At 33.5% G+C, this 19,610-nt stretch overlaps 2 protein-coding genes across 3 annotated transcripts; one reads left to right on the top strand and one right to left on the bottom strand.

The window, feature by feature from the left end:
* Nucleotides 1-3,264: 3,264 nt before the first annotated feature.
* Nucleotides 3,265-4,895, top strand: LOC107647822 (uncharacterized). Its single transcript, XM_016351869.3, has 2 exons — nucleotides 3,265-3,656; nucleotides 4,582-4,895. The coding sequence occupies exons 1-2, from the start codon at nucleotides 3,280-3,282 to the stop codon at nucleotides 4,799-4,801; spliced, it is 597 nt and encodes a 198-aa protein (XP_016207355.1). The 5' UTR covers nucleotides 3,265-3,279; the 3' UTR covers nucleotides 4,802-4,895.
* Nucleotides 4,896-6,386: 1,491 nt separating this feature from the next.
* On the bottom strand, nucleotides 6,387-15,392 carry LOC107605751 (vacuolar protein sorting-associated protein 41 homolog). 2 transcript variants are annotated; one of them, XR_015886247.1, is made up of 20 exons: nucleotides 14,793-15,392; nucleotides 14,326-14,595; nucleotides 14,032-14,211; nucleotides 13,597-13,854; nucleotides 13,394-13,526; nucleotides 13,213-13,303; nucleotides 12,494-12,596; nucleotides 12,129-12,232; nucleotides 11,951-12,044; nucleotides 11,679-11,834; nucleotides 11,223-11,285; nucleotides 11,042-11,107; nucleotides 9,955-10,155; nucleotides 8,850-8,927; nucleotides 8,651-8,770; nucleotides 8,451-8,531; nucleotides 7,534-7,619; nucleotides 7,226-7,273; nucleotides 7,057-7,138; nucleotides 6,387-6,944 (listed from the first exon to the last, which is right to left on the bottom strand). XR_015886247.1 is itself a non-coding variant. In XM_016307722.3 (19 exons), the coding sequence occupies exons 1-19, from the start codon at nucleotides 15,099-15,101 to the stop codon at nucleotides 6,531-6,533; spliced, it is 2,889 nt and encodes a 962-aa protein (XP_016163208.2). In that variant the 5' UTR covers nucleotides 15,102-15,392; the 3' UTR covers nucleotides 6,387-6,530. The 2 variants fall into 2 exon arrangements, 1 of the variants encoding a protein (XP_016163208.2); XM_016307722.3 differs by lacking the exon at nucleotides 7,226-7,273.
* Nucleotides 15,393-19,610: the final 4,218 nt, after the last annotated feature.

Raw genomic sequence — 19,610 nt, 5'->3', positions numbered from 1 at the left:
AAAAGATCAAATTGTTTGACAAAATAAATGTTTATCCTTCTAATTTTTTGTGTGTAATGTCTCTGGGTGAATTTAAAACCTCTACGTGGATGGTGTTTATGTTAGGCATTAGGATATTTTTTTTCTTTGTAAATTTGATAGTTCTGAATTTATTTTCTGATTTATCATATTTCAAACATTTGGAGAGGGAAAGAGGGCGAAGAGACGAAAACTAATTGAATCAGTTTTCGTGATTCACGTTGCAATGATACTGAAAGTATCTCCTCCTAATTTGAATGTGGTGAAACATTTAATAACCAATATTTTAAATCATAAATAAATAAAACTAATTATTATATTTATAATTAATTAAGTTGTTCCATTTTTTGTTGATTTGAAGTTGGTTCTATATACTTTTTCATATAATAAATTATAATTTTATTAATATTATTTAAAGAGATTTTGTTTTAAGAGTTGAATTATTTGTTTGGTTTGTCTAAATTAACAAGGTTAATATTAATAAAATATTGTGTAAATTAAATGTTGTTGATCAAGAATTCAAGATGATAATATTTATGTATTATGTAAAAATAATTTGAGAATATCTTTTATTTATTTTTTGTTTGTAACTTCTAAATTTACTTGGTAGGTACAATGTATTAATGTATCTGGTTGACTGCTTCTAGTAGACTGTAATTTTTTTTAGATACAATTTAGTAATATTTTAAAAATTAGATAAAAATATCTTAAAAGAAAGTTAGATTTTTTGGTGTCATCTAAAATATTCGACTAAAAAACAATGTTAGGATCTTCAAAAAAAATTGGGATGTAGAGAAAAACAAGAGTAGAATAGTATTGACTATTGAATATTAATCTTTATGATTATTAATAATAATGTCAAAAATAACTACGAATTGAGATTCTTAATTTGATTATATTTTTAGTTGTTAATTTGGTATTTTCGATTTTTTTTTTAGTTTGTTGTGTTTAATTTTTTTATTTAAAAAATTAAAAAAATTGGTTCTTAATTTATTAAAGAACAATCATTAATTCTGTAAGAAAAGTTTTAAATATATCTAAAATATCGATATTTCAATTGTTTTAACTATTAATTTAAATTATAAAAAATATATATAATATATATTAATTAAAATTAACTGTTAAAATAATTCGCGATATACCTGCTTTCCAATTTTGTATACAAATAAGCTACTATCTTTGGGATTGCTGCTCTGTTGACTCGGTCAAATTCAAAGTAGCCGCAGACAAACCTCCACGAGAAACAAGAATAAACAATAAAAAAAGTACGATGCAAAAAGAAAAGTTAGAATAAGTGAATAACACTGTTAGCAGTTCAGCTTAAAGAAGTAGATAGTGTGATATTGAAATTGGAGAGAAAGATTGTTGAAGAAGAGATTTTATTCTGTCTTCAATTTTATATGTTTGTCTCCAATGAATTTTTGTTACATATATATTATATTTTATGCAAATAACATTTAAAATAGATAATTAAGTACATACATATTGACAAATAACATTCTGAACATTATTTTATTGTTATTGTTATGATTTTGGCTTAATTATTTAAAAATTTATTTTTTTATTCCGTACAAAATAATGTTCATATATTATTTTACTAAGTATATACCAATTATCTATTAAATATTTTTTATTGTTTGTTGTTAAAAATATTATAGATAATAATTTATTAGAGGAAGTATCTGAATAATAATAAGAGTAAAACGTATTACTTTTGTCTTTAATATTTAGGATAAGTCCTATTTATATTTTTAACGTTTAAATTGTTCTATTTATATTCCTAACATTTATAAAAGTAGTTTAATGTTATCTTATCATCAATTACACATCATGAGTTTTAGTTGGAGTTTTAAAAATCTCTTCTTGAAGTTAGAATACAAATGTCTAGAACAGAACCGACGATCTACTCCGAATAATAGCTCATCAAAAGTTGAAACTAATCTCTAAAATATTTACATAATTCACTTTTGATTAAAGTATGTTTTTTGTTCCTAAAGTTTGATAAAAGTTTCAAATTAAAAATACTCTTAATTTTTATTTGTTTCAATTTTGTCCCAAAAGTTTTCAATTTACATCAAATATACCCATGAACTAATTTTTCAAAAAATTTAAAACTAACTCAACAACAATTTTATAAGAACAACCCTTAACACAAGCAAATCAAATATAATTTTCATGCATTATTGTTAGATTGGTCTTAAATCTTTTGAAAATTTAGCCGTCAAGGGTATATTTGATGCAAATCGAAAACTTTTGGGACAAAATTGAAACAAAATAAAACTTAGGGGTATTTTTGAAACTTTTGCCAAACTTTAGGGAGAAAAAATATACTTTACCCTTCACTTTTTTAAGAACATATAATTGAACATGAACACAAATAGTTGGTATATTTTTTTTTTTGAAATAAAAAGCTCTAACACATATGTGGAGCATGAAATACAAAACAAATCAAAATAGTCGTACAACTCCTATGTCATTTCCGTCATTGCTATCAACAACATGAGTTATTTACAACACCATTCTCTGGCATATGAAAAGGATTGATCCACGCAGTCTATAACCCCTGTTTCCTTGTTGTGAAAAATGACATCATTTCTACGTAACCATATAGTCCATATCATTGAGAAGAAATCAACTAGCCAATACCTGCGTATCTCTTTCCTCATTGGGACAGCTCTCCAACTCTGAAATTGTTGTTTCACAGTACCGGTCATAATCCACTCTAAATAGTTGGTACAATATTAAAATCGAACATATCCAAGTAAGACCTAATTGAGAATGAATACATCAAAGTAAAAATAATTGAAAAATATAATCTGATATATTAATATAATTGACGGCAGGATAACATTAAATCACTTTTATAAACGTTAAAGATACAAATAAAAAAATTTGAACATTATAGACACAAATAAAATTTACCCAAAACGTTGTAACAAAAACAAATACTTTACTCTCATAATAATAATAATAATAATAATAATAATAATAATAATAATAATAATAATAATAATGGGAGAATAAACCCCTGCCCACCACTTGGTATTACCTGGTACAAAGAAATAATCAGCATCTGTTACGGCGGAGCACCAAACAAGTGTATGTTTATTATTGAAGGACGTTATAATTTGTTACATGAAAATGAAATACTTCCCAAAAACTATAAATACATCCTCCATAAGTGATCACAAACAGGGTTGCATGTGCTAATTGGAGAAAAAAAAGAAGCAACAAAGAACCCTAATTATCAAAAACAAGGAAATGGCAAAGCTATCATTGGCTTTGGTATTTGCCTTGACATTCACAATATTGGGTTTCCCAGTGCGTACAGTAGTGGGTGATGACGTCAGCAGCAATAATGTGTGGCTGAGCATGTTCAACCAAGCAAGCCTAAGCCAAGCTGGTGGTCTCTACTCTTCTTCTTCAGTTTCTGAGAGCACCATTGATGAAGCAAAGAAGGCTCTTGCAGATCACGAATCATCTGCAGATTCCTCATCGTCGTATTTGGAAGGTGTTAGAAACTCTATTGCTCAAGCTGCTGCCAAGAAGGCTGCTGCTGATGCTTTGAGTGGTTTCGGTTTTTCCACTCCCTCTCCTCCTTCTCTCCCTAATTTCAGTGATTGGGTTGAACAAGCACGGTAACATACTTTACTATATCTCTCAAAACCATAAATAGAGACTTGACTTTTTATTTTTAAGATAAATAAATTTTTTATCTTTAAAAATATGAGGTATTTCAATTTTTTTAAAAATTTGTCATTGTATATTTTAGACAAAAAAATGTAGATATCTCCCTTTTTAAAAAATAAAAAATATTTTTATATTTTTAATCAATCAAAAATTTATTTTATTCAAAATAAAAAATTAAAATTTATTTATTTTTTCTTTTACAATAATCATGGCTGGTGTATTGATTTATAAAATCATAACCTAAATAAAGTCATCAATTTTGTAATAGAATAAAGTACAAATATGTGTTTATGGTGTCAAACAGATAAATTAGTCTGTATAAATTTAAATATTTATATGAAAAAATAAATTATAAATCAAGTATATATATATGTCTTTAAAATAGTTGTCTGATCTATTTAAAAAAAGTTGTCAAGCTAAAAAAGTCAGTTTGTTTATCTAATTTTTTTTTTAAATACATGACTTTTAATAGAAAATAAAAAAAAAATCATTGGATTATAATATCAACTTTTGATTAACTTTTTTACTAAACAAACTTGATCCATTCTGACAGCACTATATATTTTTGATAATTAAAAAAGTGAGTTATATATATAAATCTTTGAATAAATCAACAAAAAAAAAATCCATATATCTGATTTTGTCGATAGTCAATTTTTTTCGTATTTTACCCTTAATAACAAGAACTTAAAATCAACCAATTTAATTTGATGTTTGAGTCTTAGTTTAAGGTATATATTTATAAGCTCAAAACTAAGTTAATTTTAGTTTGAGATGTATATTCATATATATCCCTCAACATCTTCTCTCTTTTTCTTTTTCATTCTTCCCTTTTTATTTGTTTATTTATTTATTTATTTTCCAACAAAACAGCAATATGGAGAAAGGTATATTTAAGACTAAAGCTCCAGTGGAAGCACCAGCAGCTTCACCTTCAACTGCACCAGCAGCATCACCTTCAGTGTCACCAGCTGCATCACCAAGCTCTGCACCAAACACTGCACCAGTTGCATCACCACAAACTGCACCAGTGGCATCACCAAAATTGACCCCAAGAAACATACTCTTTTGGTGGCCCTCACTCAAAGCCTAAAAAAATTCTTTAAGAAAAACTTAGGAATTTTTGGCAACATGTGTAAACAAAGTTGATAATTCACATTTTTATGTATGAAAAATTATTTTATTTATTGGCTAGGTTTATGCATTAGAAACTTTTTATTCAAATCGATACTGGCACATTTTTGTTGAAAACATGAGTGACTTCTATTAATACGAACCTTCCATGCATAATCAGTTATCACGCCCAGGCCAAAAATATAAAAAACCTCTTATATAGACTTTTAATTATATAAAAATTAATTATATAATAATAACAATAAAATCTTATCTCACTAAATATGACTGATTATATATATAAATTAAATAATATTATTACATCCTATTATATATCACCACGTCTAAAAAAAATTGGTTATATCTCTAACTACTGATCTATTTTTCATATGATTCCTTCTCTTAATAATTGAATGTTATATAGTTTTTCTTATATATTCAAACTAGTTAAAATGAAATTATGCATCTTCTATCTTTCAACAATCTACGTTACTCCAACTAAGCTTTCTCTCTCATACTATGCTTCTTTATTCTATATATGTTATGTATGACTAGTCATCCATCTATCTTATTGAATTTGGAATGCCAAGAAAGGTGGTGGCTGGATCAAAGATATGGTGATTTTCATTTTGTAAACAACTTGTAAGTACTAGTCTGTTATCTATTTTTGAAAACTATTGACTGTCTTTTCAGCAGAATCCAACTCTAGTCATCTTAGCAAAGGATATATAATTTCATATGTGCTGTCAAGGTGTTAATTGACATTGATATCTCTTTGTTCAGATGATTCTTCTTGCGACCCATGGAGCCTATATCAGATATAGGTTTGGGCAAAATCAATGATATCATGTTCAATGACAGGACACCGGTGCTGCCAATTTGATTCAAGTCTTGAAACTGATTGAGCTGATGATCTTACAAAACAATGACAGGAATCAACTTTCATATAGAATTCATTTTTTTTACCCTAAAGTTTTGATGTAAGCCTTGCCTAATTTCTACACTCTGAATTGGTTGTAAGATGACAAAGTTGTTGATGGTAATGAACTATTAATACACACATCAAATTGAATTTCCATGAATTACGGAATCTATTTCTTTCTTTTTTTTGGGCGGGTAACGGAATCTATTTCATCCTCATAAAAACCATGGTCTCCTATCACTTGAAGAGTAATTCAGGAAGCCATGATAGAAGTCAATCATTATTGATCCCTATTATATTACCTTGCTACTTATGCGCTTTGATTCATGCTTTGGGCCCAAAAATAATACTCGCTTCCCTCATTCTGTTATTTTATAAATTTTGTTCCCAAAAATAAAGTTCTTTTTTTATATATTTTAATGCACTTTTAATATATTAAAAATATAATTTCGATATTTCCTTTTGAAGAATGATGTGTAGTAACCAGTAATTTACTTGTTATTGTTATTGTTGTTATATACATATTATACCACAGTACCATAAAATGTAAGTCATGTAGTAGTAACTCAGTAGTCATTATAATTACTCTTTTAGTGAGTATTTATATTTATACTAGATATAATTAATACGAGTGAAGGCAACATTAAAAAAAATGAAATAAAAACCTATATCATTATATATTGATTGAAAAAATTGACATCATATTGAAGCAACAGGAAGAGGGAAACCACACATGCACCTCTTTATGCATGCAAGCACACACAACCAAGCATTAACGCAACACACCCTAACTAGCAGCAGTAGTACACAATATGCATCGCATTCGAGGGCCACCAACCTCCAGTTCATCATCATCATCATCATCATCATTATCATTATCATCACTATTATTGACTCCACTCTCTTTCTTGCTACTGCTAGTGTAGGAAGAATCCGTAAGACAAGTTGAGTGATAAGCATGACAGCAAAAGAAAACAATGACCGATACATCACGTATAGAAAAGGGATCAAAACATATACAACATCTTGCACCTCCCCTAGAGATCTTTGAGTTCATTTCCATGGTTCTAAAACTAGATGATTTCCAGTGCGAAGCATTAGTACCTCTCCTTTTCGCTCGTGGCTCATCTTCTTCATTAGTTAGACATATTCCCTGCTTTGCCTCTTTGTAATACTTAACTAAAAGGTTGACACAGTCCGCCTATTTTGATGTCAAAAAATCAGAGGGATACAATATAATATCAAATTAATTAGATTCTAAGGTTTCTCGTTATACTATACTATACTAGGGGTACGGTGGGGGAGAAAAGAACCTTAAGTATATCATTGCACCCATGTCTAAGTGATGTTTCAGTCCTGAAGTCAGTGATAATTTTTACCAGCCGATCCCTTAGCCTACAGAAGAGTAGACAGAGAAATTAAGTTACACTGTATAAAACATAATGCTACTGAATAAGGCTGGAATTGGGAAGCCGGAATGACCTACGCAACCATGAACCTTCTGAGCACCCAAGTCAGGATCAAGATCCTCTAAAGTGAAAAGATTTGTAAAGTAAAAAAGTAAGTATTTAATGACCATTGAATTAAAATAGTGAGATTTACATATAATGAGTTATAAATTCAACGGTGATTAACCTCTCATTTTATAACTATACTAATTTCCTCACTTTAGAGAATCCAAATTCCTCAGTTCAAATACAAAAACAGATAGATGGACATCTTCTAAAACTGAGTGCGATATTCAATCAAAATACTTTTTAATTAGTTGTTACGTCACATTCATTGCTTACCGAGGTATTTCCATCCCATTGGGAACCTTATTTACAATGTAGAGGGGGTCGAGGTTTCCAACTGTGTGCTCCAATAGTATGCCCACCTGTTGTCAATTACAAGAATCAAAGAACTCGTTGGACAAAGACAAGGTATACAAAACAAGTGAATATTGGATCGTTTGTTTTTAAGGATTTATTTCTTCTTAAACATTTTAACTCCCACACCAAAAACAAACAAACTGTTGTAGGGGACAACAGACATAACCTATTCCCTCTCCCGCTGGAAAGATCTTTGATCATCTGACTCCAGATAAAACTAGTGTTATGATGTGGTGAGGCAAGATGTGCCGAGTACAATAACGTTCACAAGACAACTCGACTCAGCAAAAACATAGAAGAGAAGTTCAGATTTAAGATATAAACAGAGCCCAGCAGCAACCTTTGGGTTAACAAATATGACTGGCCTAGCTTTGAGACACTGGAAATGATGGTAGAAATACACTTTTGCACTTGGATTCTGTTTCTGTCCTCACTTGGGGAAGTAAGTATAAGAATTTTTCGTCTTTTGGGATAAAAAAGTTGTGTCTCTGTCCCCGTCTGGCCGTCTCTACACCAAAAGAATTTTTTCTCTGCTGTTTCGATATTTTTGTCTTGAACCGTAGCCAAAAGATGTGCTGTTTAAAATGATTGACACAAACAAAACTTGCGATGACAGTTTTCACGTGTTGGGAAGGAGATAGGGGAGTTAAGTACATGGTCATGTTAAAGACATGGCTTTTGGCTTCAGAAAATCTGATTGGTTACTTCTATTTACTAAAATATTGAATAAGTGCATGCACCTAAATAATTTTCATTTTCACCCCAAGAAAGTTCTCAACAAAAATAACCAAACAGGCATGAACAGATAAGTATACATCTTAGCTATCAAGGTATACCATTTCAGGTTTGTTAAGGCATTGCTGGATTAGTTCTTCCCAAAGATCATCATCCTGCTGCATGGTGACAAACTCTACAGCCTGCAAAAGATTATGACCAATCCAAAATCAACATAAAATGCCAGAGATTCTGATTCAAAATTTGGATTGCGGTTGAAAGTTAAAACCAAAATCCACTTCTGGATGAATAGTTGAAGTACCTCCTCTATGTCTCCCAGTTTATTTATAATTACAGCTAGAGCTTGCTTTGAGTTTCCCATCCTTCCTAGGATGAAGACTTGCTCTCTAATTAGATCTCTCCTTATGCAAATCTCATAAGCCTGAAAAACGATTGAGAAATGGTTCCATGAATCACTAGCATGCGAATATATAGCTGTCATTTACAGGTTGATCCCAAACCTTCTCAAGGGTATAATGTTGACTGTTTCGAAGAAAAGGTACCAGCATCTTTGGATCATAGTCTGCATATAGTTCTACCTATGCAGAAGAAAAAACAATGATATTAACTGAGAAAAAAAATTCAGTTGCAGGCAAAGAAAGGAGGAAGAATATAGCAATAATATGCTATAATAGCTTGAAATGAATACTGATGCTCCAACATGACAAAGAAATGCATCAATAAAACAAGGCCATCAGTCTACAAGTTGCAAATATGGCAGTAATAGCCGACAATTGTTAGCAAAACAGATTGAATTTCAGAGATCAGAACTAATCAAAACCAAACATTCTATAACTGATTGTGCGGACGACAGTTAGTTACTTTCTATTACACAATAAGAAATTCTGATTCCGTTTCGAAAACAAGGGCAAGTCTCCACAGTGTACATAGAGCAACAAGGCAATGGGACCTAAGAATCCAAAGATATAGCCAAGGGCACGACCATATAGGACCAATTCAAGCTGTTATGGGAAGAAAAACGTCACATTTATTGTTGCATACTTGCATGTGAATCACCAGGTGTAAGGGAATTTTGGTTGGATGAATTAGAAAGGATATAATGGCACAGGAAAAAGCAAATTCTTTAGTTACGGCATTTCAGTCTTTCATATTTGTTTTCGTTGTTGAAGTTTAATATATTCGATGTAGGTTGTTGTTCTCCTTGCTAATAATATTATTTAATTAAATTTTACAATTGAAAGAATATGTTTGTTTTCTAGAGAAAAACTTCAGCAAACGAGCAAGCACCCACAAACCAGTATATGATGACTTATACCTTTTCAAACATCCAGAGAGCAAACTGGGACTCTATGAATAGAAGCTTTGGCCTTCACAGGTTGGTGTTAATAAAACGGGATATGAGTCATGTAGAAGTCATTAAAAAGATGAAGAAATTCTTTTGTCCAGGATGAAAAGTACAGACTTACAAAGCAGCAACTACCTTAGGTTGCAGCAGTGAAAGCAAACACGTGGATTTCACAAATCCAAAATACAAATTTTGCATTGATTTACGTTTAAGAATCCATAAAGTAAGCTTGCAAAGGTCTATATAGAAACAGAGCCTACCTGCATATCATGAAAGTCCCTCCCAGCATGTGGATTAACTTCAAATAATGAATGGAGATATAAATGCAAGAAGTATCTTGAGTCAGACTCATTATCAGCATTTTGAAGTTGCTTCACAACTTCAGGAGCGCTTATTAAGTTTTTAGCTTGGATTAACAGAGGAACAGCACGCTTGCAATCAATCATCATTAATTGGAAAACCTGAACAGGTACAGCATGTATAATGAGACACCAATAGCTATATAGACAAGTTTTAAGGATACAATATGTTGTTAATGACATTGATTTGGTTATCAGTTAGTTGCTCATTAAGCACACAAAGTAATGGTTATATGTGTCATTTCATAATTTAGTATTAGAATAAGTAAAATTATAGGGTCAACTTAAGTTCTATGGTTATGGGGATCAGCATATAAAGTTAATCTTTTGTTTACAAACCGAAAGCTAAAAATAGCTCAGGGAATGATAAGCATATTGTATATGTATACTAAAGTGTAAAATAACCTTTGATTTAAGCAACTAATTGCAATAAGCTCCCAAATCCCAATATAAAGGATACAAGTGACATTTTGTAATCATAATATAAATAAACAAAGATCTAGGACCATCTTATGAATTACAAGGCATAAACATATTCATTAGGTACTGGCTCATCAGTAACATTTATGCCCATTCTTTGTGTCATTTTCTATTGCCATTCCCAAAAACTCTAGTTTTTCTAACAAAAGTGAATACAAGTACAAACAAAACATCAATTCCCCTTAAACAAGAGGAAGGAAATACCTCAAAGTTTTCTCCTTCAGATAAATATGAGACCATTCAAAATATTAATAAACAAATTTTGGATAATTGGAATGGACTCTGCTATTCATCCATTTTTTTTATACATTTAAATAAATATAAGAGATGTGACAACATCAATAACCAGATCCTAATACTGTAACAAAACTTGTAGAAAGATTCTATAGGTTCATTAATGCTTAATCATGAAGTACCAAAGAAGAAATGTAGAGTATATTGCTCACATCAAGTGACACTGTAAAGACTAAAGATAGATAAATATCACTTCTGCAAATTGCAAGCATACCTTCTCACGAATTGCACCATGCAGTTTATGTTTATCAATGAAGTCAAATACTTCTGGCTTCATAAGCTGAAAGTTTCATCAAAGAAGGGTGTAGGAACTAAATCAGTATAAATGTACTTTAATCACTTTCAATCAATGCACTTGCTTCCTGAACACACACACAAGATATACGACCACCTACATCAGCATACAAAGCAACAGCTTTCTCATGTTGCCCATTAATTACATACAATTCTGCTAATGCCTGGCATAGAAAACAAATACATCATTATAAGCAAATGACTATTGAAAACATAAATATAACTAGTAAGACATCCCAGTCCCCAATTCCTGTAGGGCTTTGGTGTATTAGGGCAGAAAGGAATTCCAGGGTTTTTAATGATTTCTTTTTTAATATTGGTTTTGTTTGGGATGCGATTATTTAGTTGGTATTCCTTTGGGGCTCAGCATATGGTTTATTTATTGGTCTTCTACTGGTTGATATTCAAAGGGATTGACATGCATTGTTACATGGTTTATCTGTTAGCTATTTCTTTTCATATCTATCCGTGATTCTGTGTTTGTCGTATTCTCTCTTGTGCATTCCCTTAAACTAAAATTTCTTTTTCTATAAAAAGATAAAATGAGAAACGCTGACCTCCTTGAGTGGTTCAGTCATGGATGAAGTTTTAAGCTGAGGTTCAATAGCTGAAATAACAGATAGTGCAGAATAAATTACAGGTGGCCAGGACTTAATAGTGGACAAGAGATCCTTATGAAAGGAAGGATTTGTAGCCAATGCATTTAGAGCAACCTGTACAACAATAAGCAGAAAAAATGTCAAAGTTAGTTGATTGCAGAATGCAGCTTACATAAAGACATTACTTGTAAGTTGTAACAGTGACTACTTTGGTTTAGGCTTTAACCAACCTCATAGGCAGAATCACGCAGTCTAGGATTTTCTGTAGGCATGTAAGGAACCAAAACAGGGAGTTGACGAAGGTGAGCAAAGTGGAAAACCCATCTGTTGAAAGCAGTCCATTGACACTCAATCATCAAACAAGAACTACAAGCCTGATTAACAGTTACCAGTATGTGGTTCAGTTACCTTTCCCAAGCTGAGGCTGACCCTCGAAGCAACTTGGGACACAATGAAGCTGCTTCAGAATATTTTCTTTCCACTATCAAATGATCAAGGTATCTAGATCCCACCTATAAATATAAAACTCAGCTATGATCAAATGGAAAAATGTTAATTTAGAAGGAGACATATCAAGTGAAAGCAATGATTGTTAGAGTGAGTGGAGTAAACATTGACTATTAGAATGTTACAAAAAACGATCAATATAAAAGCATAAAGCCATAAGACTTCTTTTAGTGATCTTTCTTTTCTTTTAATCTTTGACATGTGTGGTTTAACAAAAATACATGGATAACCTTATTCCACTATTATGAGATAAGCTTATAACTTACCTCATCAAGAAGTTCACTTCTCCCATGACTTGATTCAACTACAGCCAAAGCTTTTTCATGCCACCCATGTTGAAGAAGCCAAGTAATATGATCTTCAGTATCCCTAATAATTAAAATGCATTTATTTCTCTCATCATCATCTTAATTTTTTTATTTCCAATTTATACTCCCAACTCATAAGATAGCAAAACACTTCAGAGATTTTACATAAAAAAAACTCTAAAAGACAAACAACCTTCATTTGTACGTTTAATCTTCCTAGTGAACAATGGTGTTTAGATTTATTTACTAATGTAGTGAATATAACAAAGTTAAAGAATCTGGCATATGATAGTGCAACACTGCAACGCCCTTTCTCAGAAGTTACATTGAGGCATGTAATCTATTTAACTAAAATAAATAACAAATAACAGCTCTATAGATTATCGTACTATGATATTTTAATGAGCATATATATATAATCACGAATAAACTGAACAATGCTGATCACTTGAACCAAACCCTTGTAATATTCTTCCATGCCAAGTGGTCAGCTGGCAAGAAAGACTGTTTGCTTTATTTGTTTGCCAATCCCATAAGAATAAAGCTTTTAAAGTACGGTAGGATATATTAAAAAAACACAGCATCCTTTGTTTCTCCCTTTTATTTATTTATTTATTTATTGGTTATAAGCAAATGCATCAATCACCAAACGATAAGATCAAGAAGTTGACATTGACCTTGGCTTTGCAATAACTACATCCTTTGGGGACACAATATAATAAAGTGGTTCATCACCTGCAGCCCACTGACCACCAGCATTACTGCTACCTACATTTGAATGAAAAAGGTAACTATTGCCCTGCAGGAGCAGCAGGAGAATTTCATACACATAATATAAGAACACTGGATAATGTTCACCTGAGAAGGGAGCATGAGCAAGAGAATAGTCCTTTGCCTTGTAATGCTCAAAGCCGTGTACTGGTAGAGCATCTGTTGAAAGCTCATCATTGTTCCATGTTACTATTCGAACCTCTGGTCTTTGAGCATTGCCCTGTTTAAGAACAAACCAATTTATGATATAACTTCATTTCATCATATCATATGTAAGAAACCGTGAATACCTGCCGAGAAGGAGCAGTGCTACTAAAGTCCTTTTCTCCATCTTCTCCAGGAACATACGCCAGAACAACCAGAGCATCATCAAAGGGGGCAATTCCTGAGATGAAATAGCTAGTTTGAAATGATGCCACAATGTCCACCTGGCTCATACTAGACAAAGGAAAATTTCTGTATGTCCCATTGGCTACTTGATAGCGGTTTGTTCTTATTGAAGCAATTTTGACAGTAGTTCCCCAGCCAATAACCAAGAGGGTGTCACTCTGTACAATATGGAAGGATATTAAGCAAAATTAATTTTCATAAGAAATGTCTTGCAGTATAACATTTCTTTAAAGCAAGGACCAAACATTCAATCAAGTTATAGAAGCAGATAATGCTTCTGAGAAGACGCACCAGAAACAAATAGCAAGTCTGTGCTCAGATATTTTACCACTGACCTGCCAAACCAAGTGAGGAAGCAAAAGCTCAGGCCTGGGGCTATCTCTTGGCCTTTCAATAAATGTTACCCGCTGGTTATTGGCAGTATCATAAACCTTCACTCCTGTGTTGTTTGCCCAAGCAACAAGACTCGTTCGCCACTTCACTGCATGTATTGGACCTTCCCCAGAGTGCAAAACCTTTTATAATATATATATTGTGGAGAATACAATACATATGGTTATAGTTTTCAACACACTAAAAAGAGTAGCACTATCCAAATTCATGCTAGAGTTAAGAAGAATCTTGCAGACCTGGTCACGATAGCCTAACCATGTCTTCGAATTCAAATACAAATTCCCAGCTAAACCACCTGCAACAAATCTCCTAGAGGCATTCCTTGTGTAATCAGGATCCAAGGCAATCGCCTTCATCGGCCGATGATACTCGAACTTCGTTTTCTCATCGGAAAAAAGACCGCAAATAACAACTGATCCATCATCGGAACAGCTTCCAATATACTCACCCTCTAAATCAAAGCTAAGGTCGTTAACAACAGCAGAATGAGCAGGGAACTCTTTCACCTGCAATCAGATATAAATTTTCACAAATGCAATCCACTCCATTGTGAAGTTCATGAAAAAGCTTGGGAACGTTACCGAAAGATCACGTAAGAGAGGGGAAAAAACGAAATGGCTAGCTACAATTTGAACGACGATAGCTCAGAATTTCAGAAGAAGAACATTTCATAAATAAATAAATTGATGCGCAAGGAACGAACCTGGTTGCCGAGGAAATCGAGGATGTAGACAATGCCGTCGTGAGTACCGAGTGCGATCATGCGTTCCGCGACGGCGATGCAAGAAGCTGCGTCGCTAGATAGCAGCGCAGGTATACTTCCTCCCATTCTCTGGTACTTGAGCCTTGGCTCCTCTTCGTCATCTTCCTCTTCTCCTTCTTCTGCTTCTTCTTCTTCTTCTTCTTCTTCTTCTTCTTCTTCTTCTTCTTCTTCTTCTTCTTCTTCTTCTTCTTCTTCTTCTTCTCTCTCGTCATCTCCTTCGACGCCATTCTCGGACGGAATCGGAGCCATCGGAAGATAGTTACCGCCGGTGGGACCAACGGAACGGAGATCTGTTTGGAAGCTGAGAAATTCTATTCTCTATGTTTTCTATTTTATTTTGTTTTATTGTGCAGTGTCGTTTTGCGTTCCGTTATTAAAATTTTGGAATGTCGTTCACGTTGAAGATGGGGAAGAAGGTTCTTTGGATATAGTTAGTAGTACTAATTAAGAGGAGTAATGAGGTGAACGACAATAATAATCATAACAGCAAGAGGGAGTGTTTTGTGTTGAATGAGATTGGGGGAACCCCGAGAAACCTGTAACTAACGGAAGTGGGTTAAGTCATAAGTGGAGCATGTGTTTCTTGGCCGTTAGCCTTTTGCACTTTCTGTGACGACATCGTTTAACAAAACCAAAGTACCAAACTTAACGAATTTTTAAAGCTGCTATTTTTTTTAGTTTCTCAGACATCTTCCAGAGCAGGTCAAAAATTAATCCATTATAATCCAAATTTTATTTAAAAATTTATTACTAATTAATAAATTTTTACATACATAAGATGAAATTTTAGAACTAGTTTAAGGGTCAATATATATATATGAGTTAACTGTCTTATATTATAAAAATATATTTTAAGAATATAATTATCAAATATTATATATACTAAAAATTAATTATTAATTAGTTATGGTATATGACAATATATTGTTGAGTTTAGTAAATAAATAATAATATTTTAGTGATAATAAACATAGTATTATTTGAGTTGATAATTCAATTAAGATTTGATGAAATTGTTTAGTATTGCAGCCCATGATTCATAATGCAGCCCAAATCAACGAAGTTAAGAAGTCTAACTAGAAAGACTAAGCAGTTAAGGTCTAACTCAACTGGTTAAATCATATATCTCTTAATATGCTATTTCTGCTAAGTTCGTATTGGGTAATGTTCAGTTTTTTGAGAAAACAGAGCTTATACAAAAAGAAAAATCATCTTCATTTTTGCAAGAGGAGAGAGAAAAATATTCTGCCAAGATGAAGAACAATGTTTGAGAGTTCAAAATATGAGTTCAGCATATAGAGTTTGAGTTGTAAATCATCATCTACTTCATGATTCATCATTGAGTATTTTGTTTTAAAGTTGTATCTTTTTTTGTTCTTAATCAGTGGTAAAAGACATTCAAATGAGGTATTAAGTAAAAGTCATTGAGAAAAAATGCATAGGGAGAAATTTAGAGAGAAAATACAAGATTTATTTCTTGTTTCTTTTGATTGTATTTTTGTTTTGATTATGATGTCTGAGTTGTATCATTTGCTAAGTTGGGTAAGCACTTAGTGTGTTGAGAGTGTAGGAAGTTATCTGACCAAGTCAAATTTAGGTAGAAGCTTGATTTGTCCCAGATAGGATTAAGTTGAATACTAAGAAATTAGTGTATATAATATTTGATATGATAGTAAAAATTCCACCGCTGGTGTGGTGGAGACTGGATGTATATTGCATTACACGATGCAACTGAACCAAGATACATGGTTGTGTCATCTTTTTCTTTTTTTTATACTGATTCTATTTTTTTTTTCACGATTTATGAGACAAAATGAAATTGTCTCCTACATAATCCATCTCGCAAACAAAATAGAAGCTAAGTTACATTTTTTAGTTTGAGACAAAATTAATCATAGATGAAAAAAAAGTTTTAGATTCAAACTCCTTCTCTAAAGGGTTAAGTACTGAAATCGTCCCTAAGGTAAGTGGCGAAAATCAAATTCATCCCCGACGTTTTTTTGCTATTAAAATCATCCCGAACGTTCAGAAACACTTTAAAATCATCCTTTCCTGAATTTTTGGACAAAAATACCCTTGACTATTAATAAAAATAAAAAAAAAAACCTACCCCCACCCTCACCCATCAGCATCTCTTCGCTTCTCTCTCCCCCCCCCCAACCCCCCAATTTCCCTTCCTCCTACACCCACCCCCAAATCCCACCCCCAAATTCCATCCCATCATCATCGTCATCATCATCATCAGTTCCCATTCCCTCACCCCCATCACCGTCGCCCCCTCACCCCTTCACCGCCGCCGCCTCACCCCCTCACCGCCGCCGCCCCTGCGTCCAACCCTCCTGCCGCACCGTGGGTCCAACCCCCTCACCCCTTCACCGCCGCCGCCTCACCCTCTCACCGCCGCCGCCCATGCGTCCAACCCGCCGCCGCCCCTGTGTCCAACCCGCCGCCGCTCCGCGTCCAACCCTCCTGCCGCACCGTGGGTCCAACCCCCCGCACCGCACTGCACCACCGCACCACCGCTTCTTCTTCTTCTTTTTTCTTTTTCTTCTGTGAACTGAATTTGTTGAATCTGTGGACTGAATTTTTTGTAAAATTTGTTGTGCATGTTTGAATTTTGTGTTGATGATGATGATGATGAACATAAAGAGAGGGGCATGAGAAAGGGGGTGGGAGGGAGGTATTACAGTGAGGGGTGAGGGAGGGGGTGAGGGGGAGGTGGTGAGGGGTAGGGGGTGAGGGATGGGGGGTTACAGTGAAGGGGTGAGGGAGTGGGTGAGGGGGTAGAGGATTACAGTGAGGGGGTGAGGGAGTGGGTGAAGGGGAGGCGGTGAGAGGTAGGGGGTGAGGGGGTGGAGGGTTACAGTGAGAGGGTGAGGGAGTGGCTGAGGGGTAGGGGTGAGGGGGTGGAGGATTACAGTGAGGGGGTGAGAGAGTGAGTGAGGGGGAGGCGGTGAGGGGGTGGAGGGTTACAGTGAGGGGGTGAGGGAGTGGGTGAAGGGGAGGCGGTGAGAGGTAGGGGGTGAGGGGGTGGAGGGTTACAGTGAGAGGGTGAGGGAGTGGCTGAGGGGTAGGGGTGAGGGGGTGGAGGATTACAGTGAGGGGGTGAGAGAGTGAGTGAGGGGGAGGCGATGAGGGGGTGGAGGGTTACAGTGAGGGGGTGAGGGAGTGGGTGAGGGGTGGGGGATGAGGGGGTGAGGGGTGGGGGTTTACGGTGAGGGAGTGGGTGAGGGGGGGGGGGCGGTGAGGGGTGGGGGGTTACCGGAGTGGGGTTAAGGTGTTGGTGTTTGTGTTTGTGTTTGTAGTGGTGATGGTGGTGGTGGTGGTGGTGATGGTGATGGTAGGGTGATGAAGGTGAAGAGGAGAATGATGATGATGAGGGTATTTTGGTCTAAAAATTTGGGAAAGGATGATTTTAAAGTGTTTCTGAACGTTCGGGATGATTTTAATAGCAAAAAAACGTCGGGGACGAATTTGATTTTCGCCACTTACCTTAGGGACGATTTCAGTACTTAACCCTTCTCTAAACCACCAAAAACCTTCATATATATTTGATATCTTACAAGTTATTTACTAATATAAATAAGTTTGATTACGTGTTCATTTATTTCACTATAACAAGTTTTTTATTCTTCTAGTGATTAATCGTTTAGTTTAAAAAATATATATATTTAATACATTAAAAATGAAAAGAAAAATGTTTTTTTAATGATTTTTTAGTAATGTTCTTAAAATATCTTTTTATTTTCATGCCCTACCTAGGGTTACAAACTTACTACGTCTTCCTGAGTGGGAAAAAAAATGAACGCAACATGTGCCTTTTCATGCATGCATACGTTATCATTCTATGTTGTATCTGTGTGGCCCTTGCATTTTGTTGATATAATTGTTCATGGAATACTATGAATTGTTTAGAGGTGAATACAAAACCAAGTGAAGATAATAGATAATCACCAATTTAGAGGTGAATATATGTTGGAGTTATATTTTTTACTAAATTAGTATTTATAATGATATGTATTTTTATTTTAACTTATTTACACATGATGAATAATCATTTTAAATGTGGACTAATATATTAAAAGGGATTTGGGCCGAAATCATGGGCTGGATGGCCCGTTTATTATAACTTTTTTTTTCTGAGTAAATGAACTAGTCTTCGCTTAATTTAAAAAAAAAAAATAACTCAATTTATTTAATTTGAACAAAATTTATACATTTTTAATATTTTAAATTTTATTTAACAATTAATCTACTGTCAATGAATTAAATTCATAATTTAATTTGGCCAATATTCTAGTTGGCAGTGTTATTACGTCCACCTAAAGTGTTAATTATTTGTCCACTCTAATATTATGCAACAATTCATATTTAAGTTAAAGACAACAATATTCTTTTTTATAAATCTAAGCTATAAATAGTTACTAATTATTTGCTCATTTATTATTATTATTATTATTATTATTATTATTATTATTATTATTATTATTATTATTTTGTCATACATCTGTCTTGCTCTAAAATAATGCTTAAAAGAAAGGCTGAAAAACAAACAAAAGAAGAGACACTAATTACAACACTAATTCCTCTGTTAAAATTAAATTTTTAATAAATCCAAGCTATAAATAGTCACTAATTACCAATTTTATGGTAGGGAAGACTCAAATAAATTAATAACATATAAATAGGAGGCCAAAAATAGCATATCCTCAGCTATAAATAAAGCCTCATATTGACACTAAAAGGTGTGCACTTCTT

Source organism: Arachis ipaensis, chromosome B6, assembly GCF_059453495.1.
Source record: "Arachis ipaensis isolate K30076 ecotype BB chromosome B6, ASM5945349v1, whole genome shotgun sequence".
Classification (NCBI taxonomy): Eukaryota; Viridiplantae; Streptophyta; class Magnoliopsida; order Fabales; family Fabaceae; genus Arachis; species Arachis ipaensis.
Note: the sequence above shows the minus strand (reverse complement) of the source record. Positions and strands in the feature narration are given on the sequence as shown.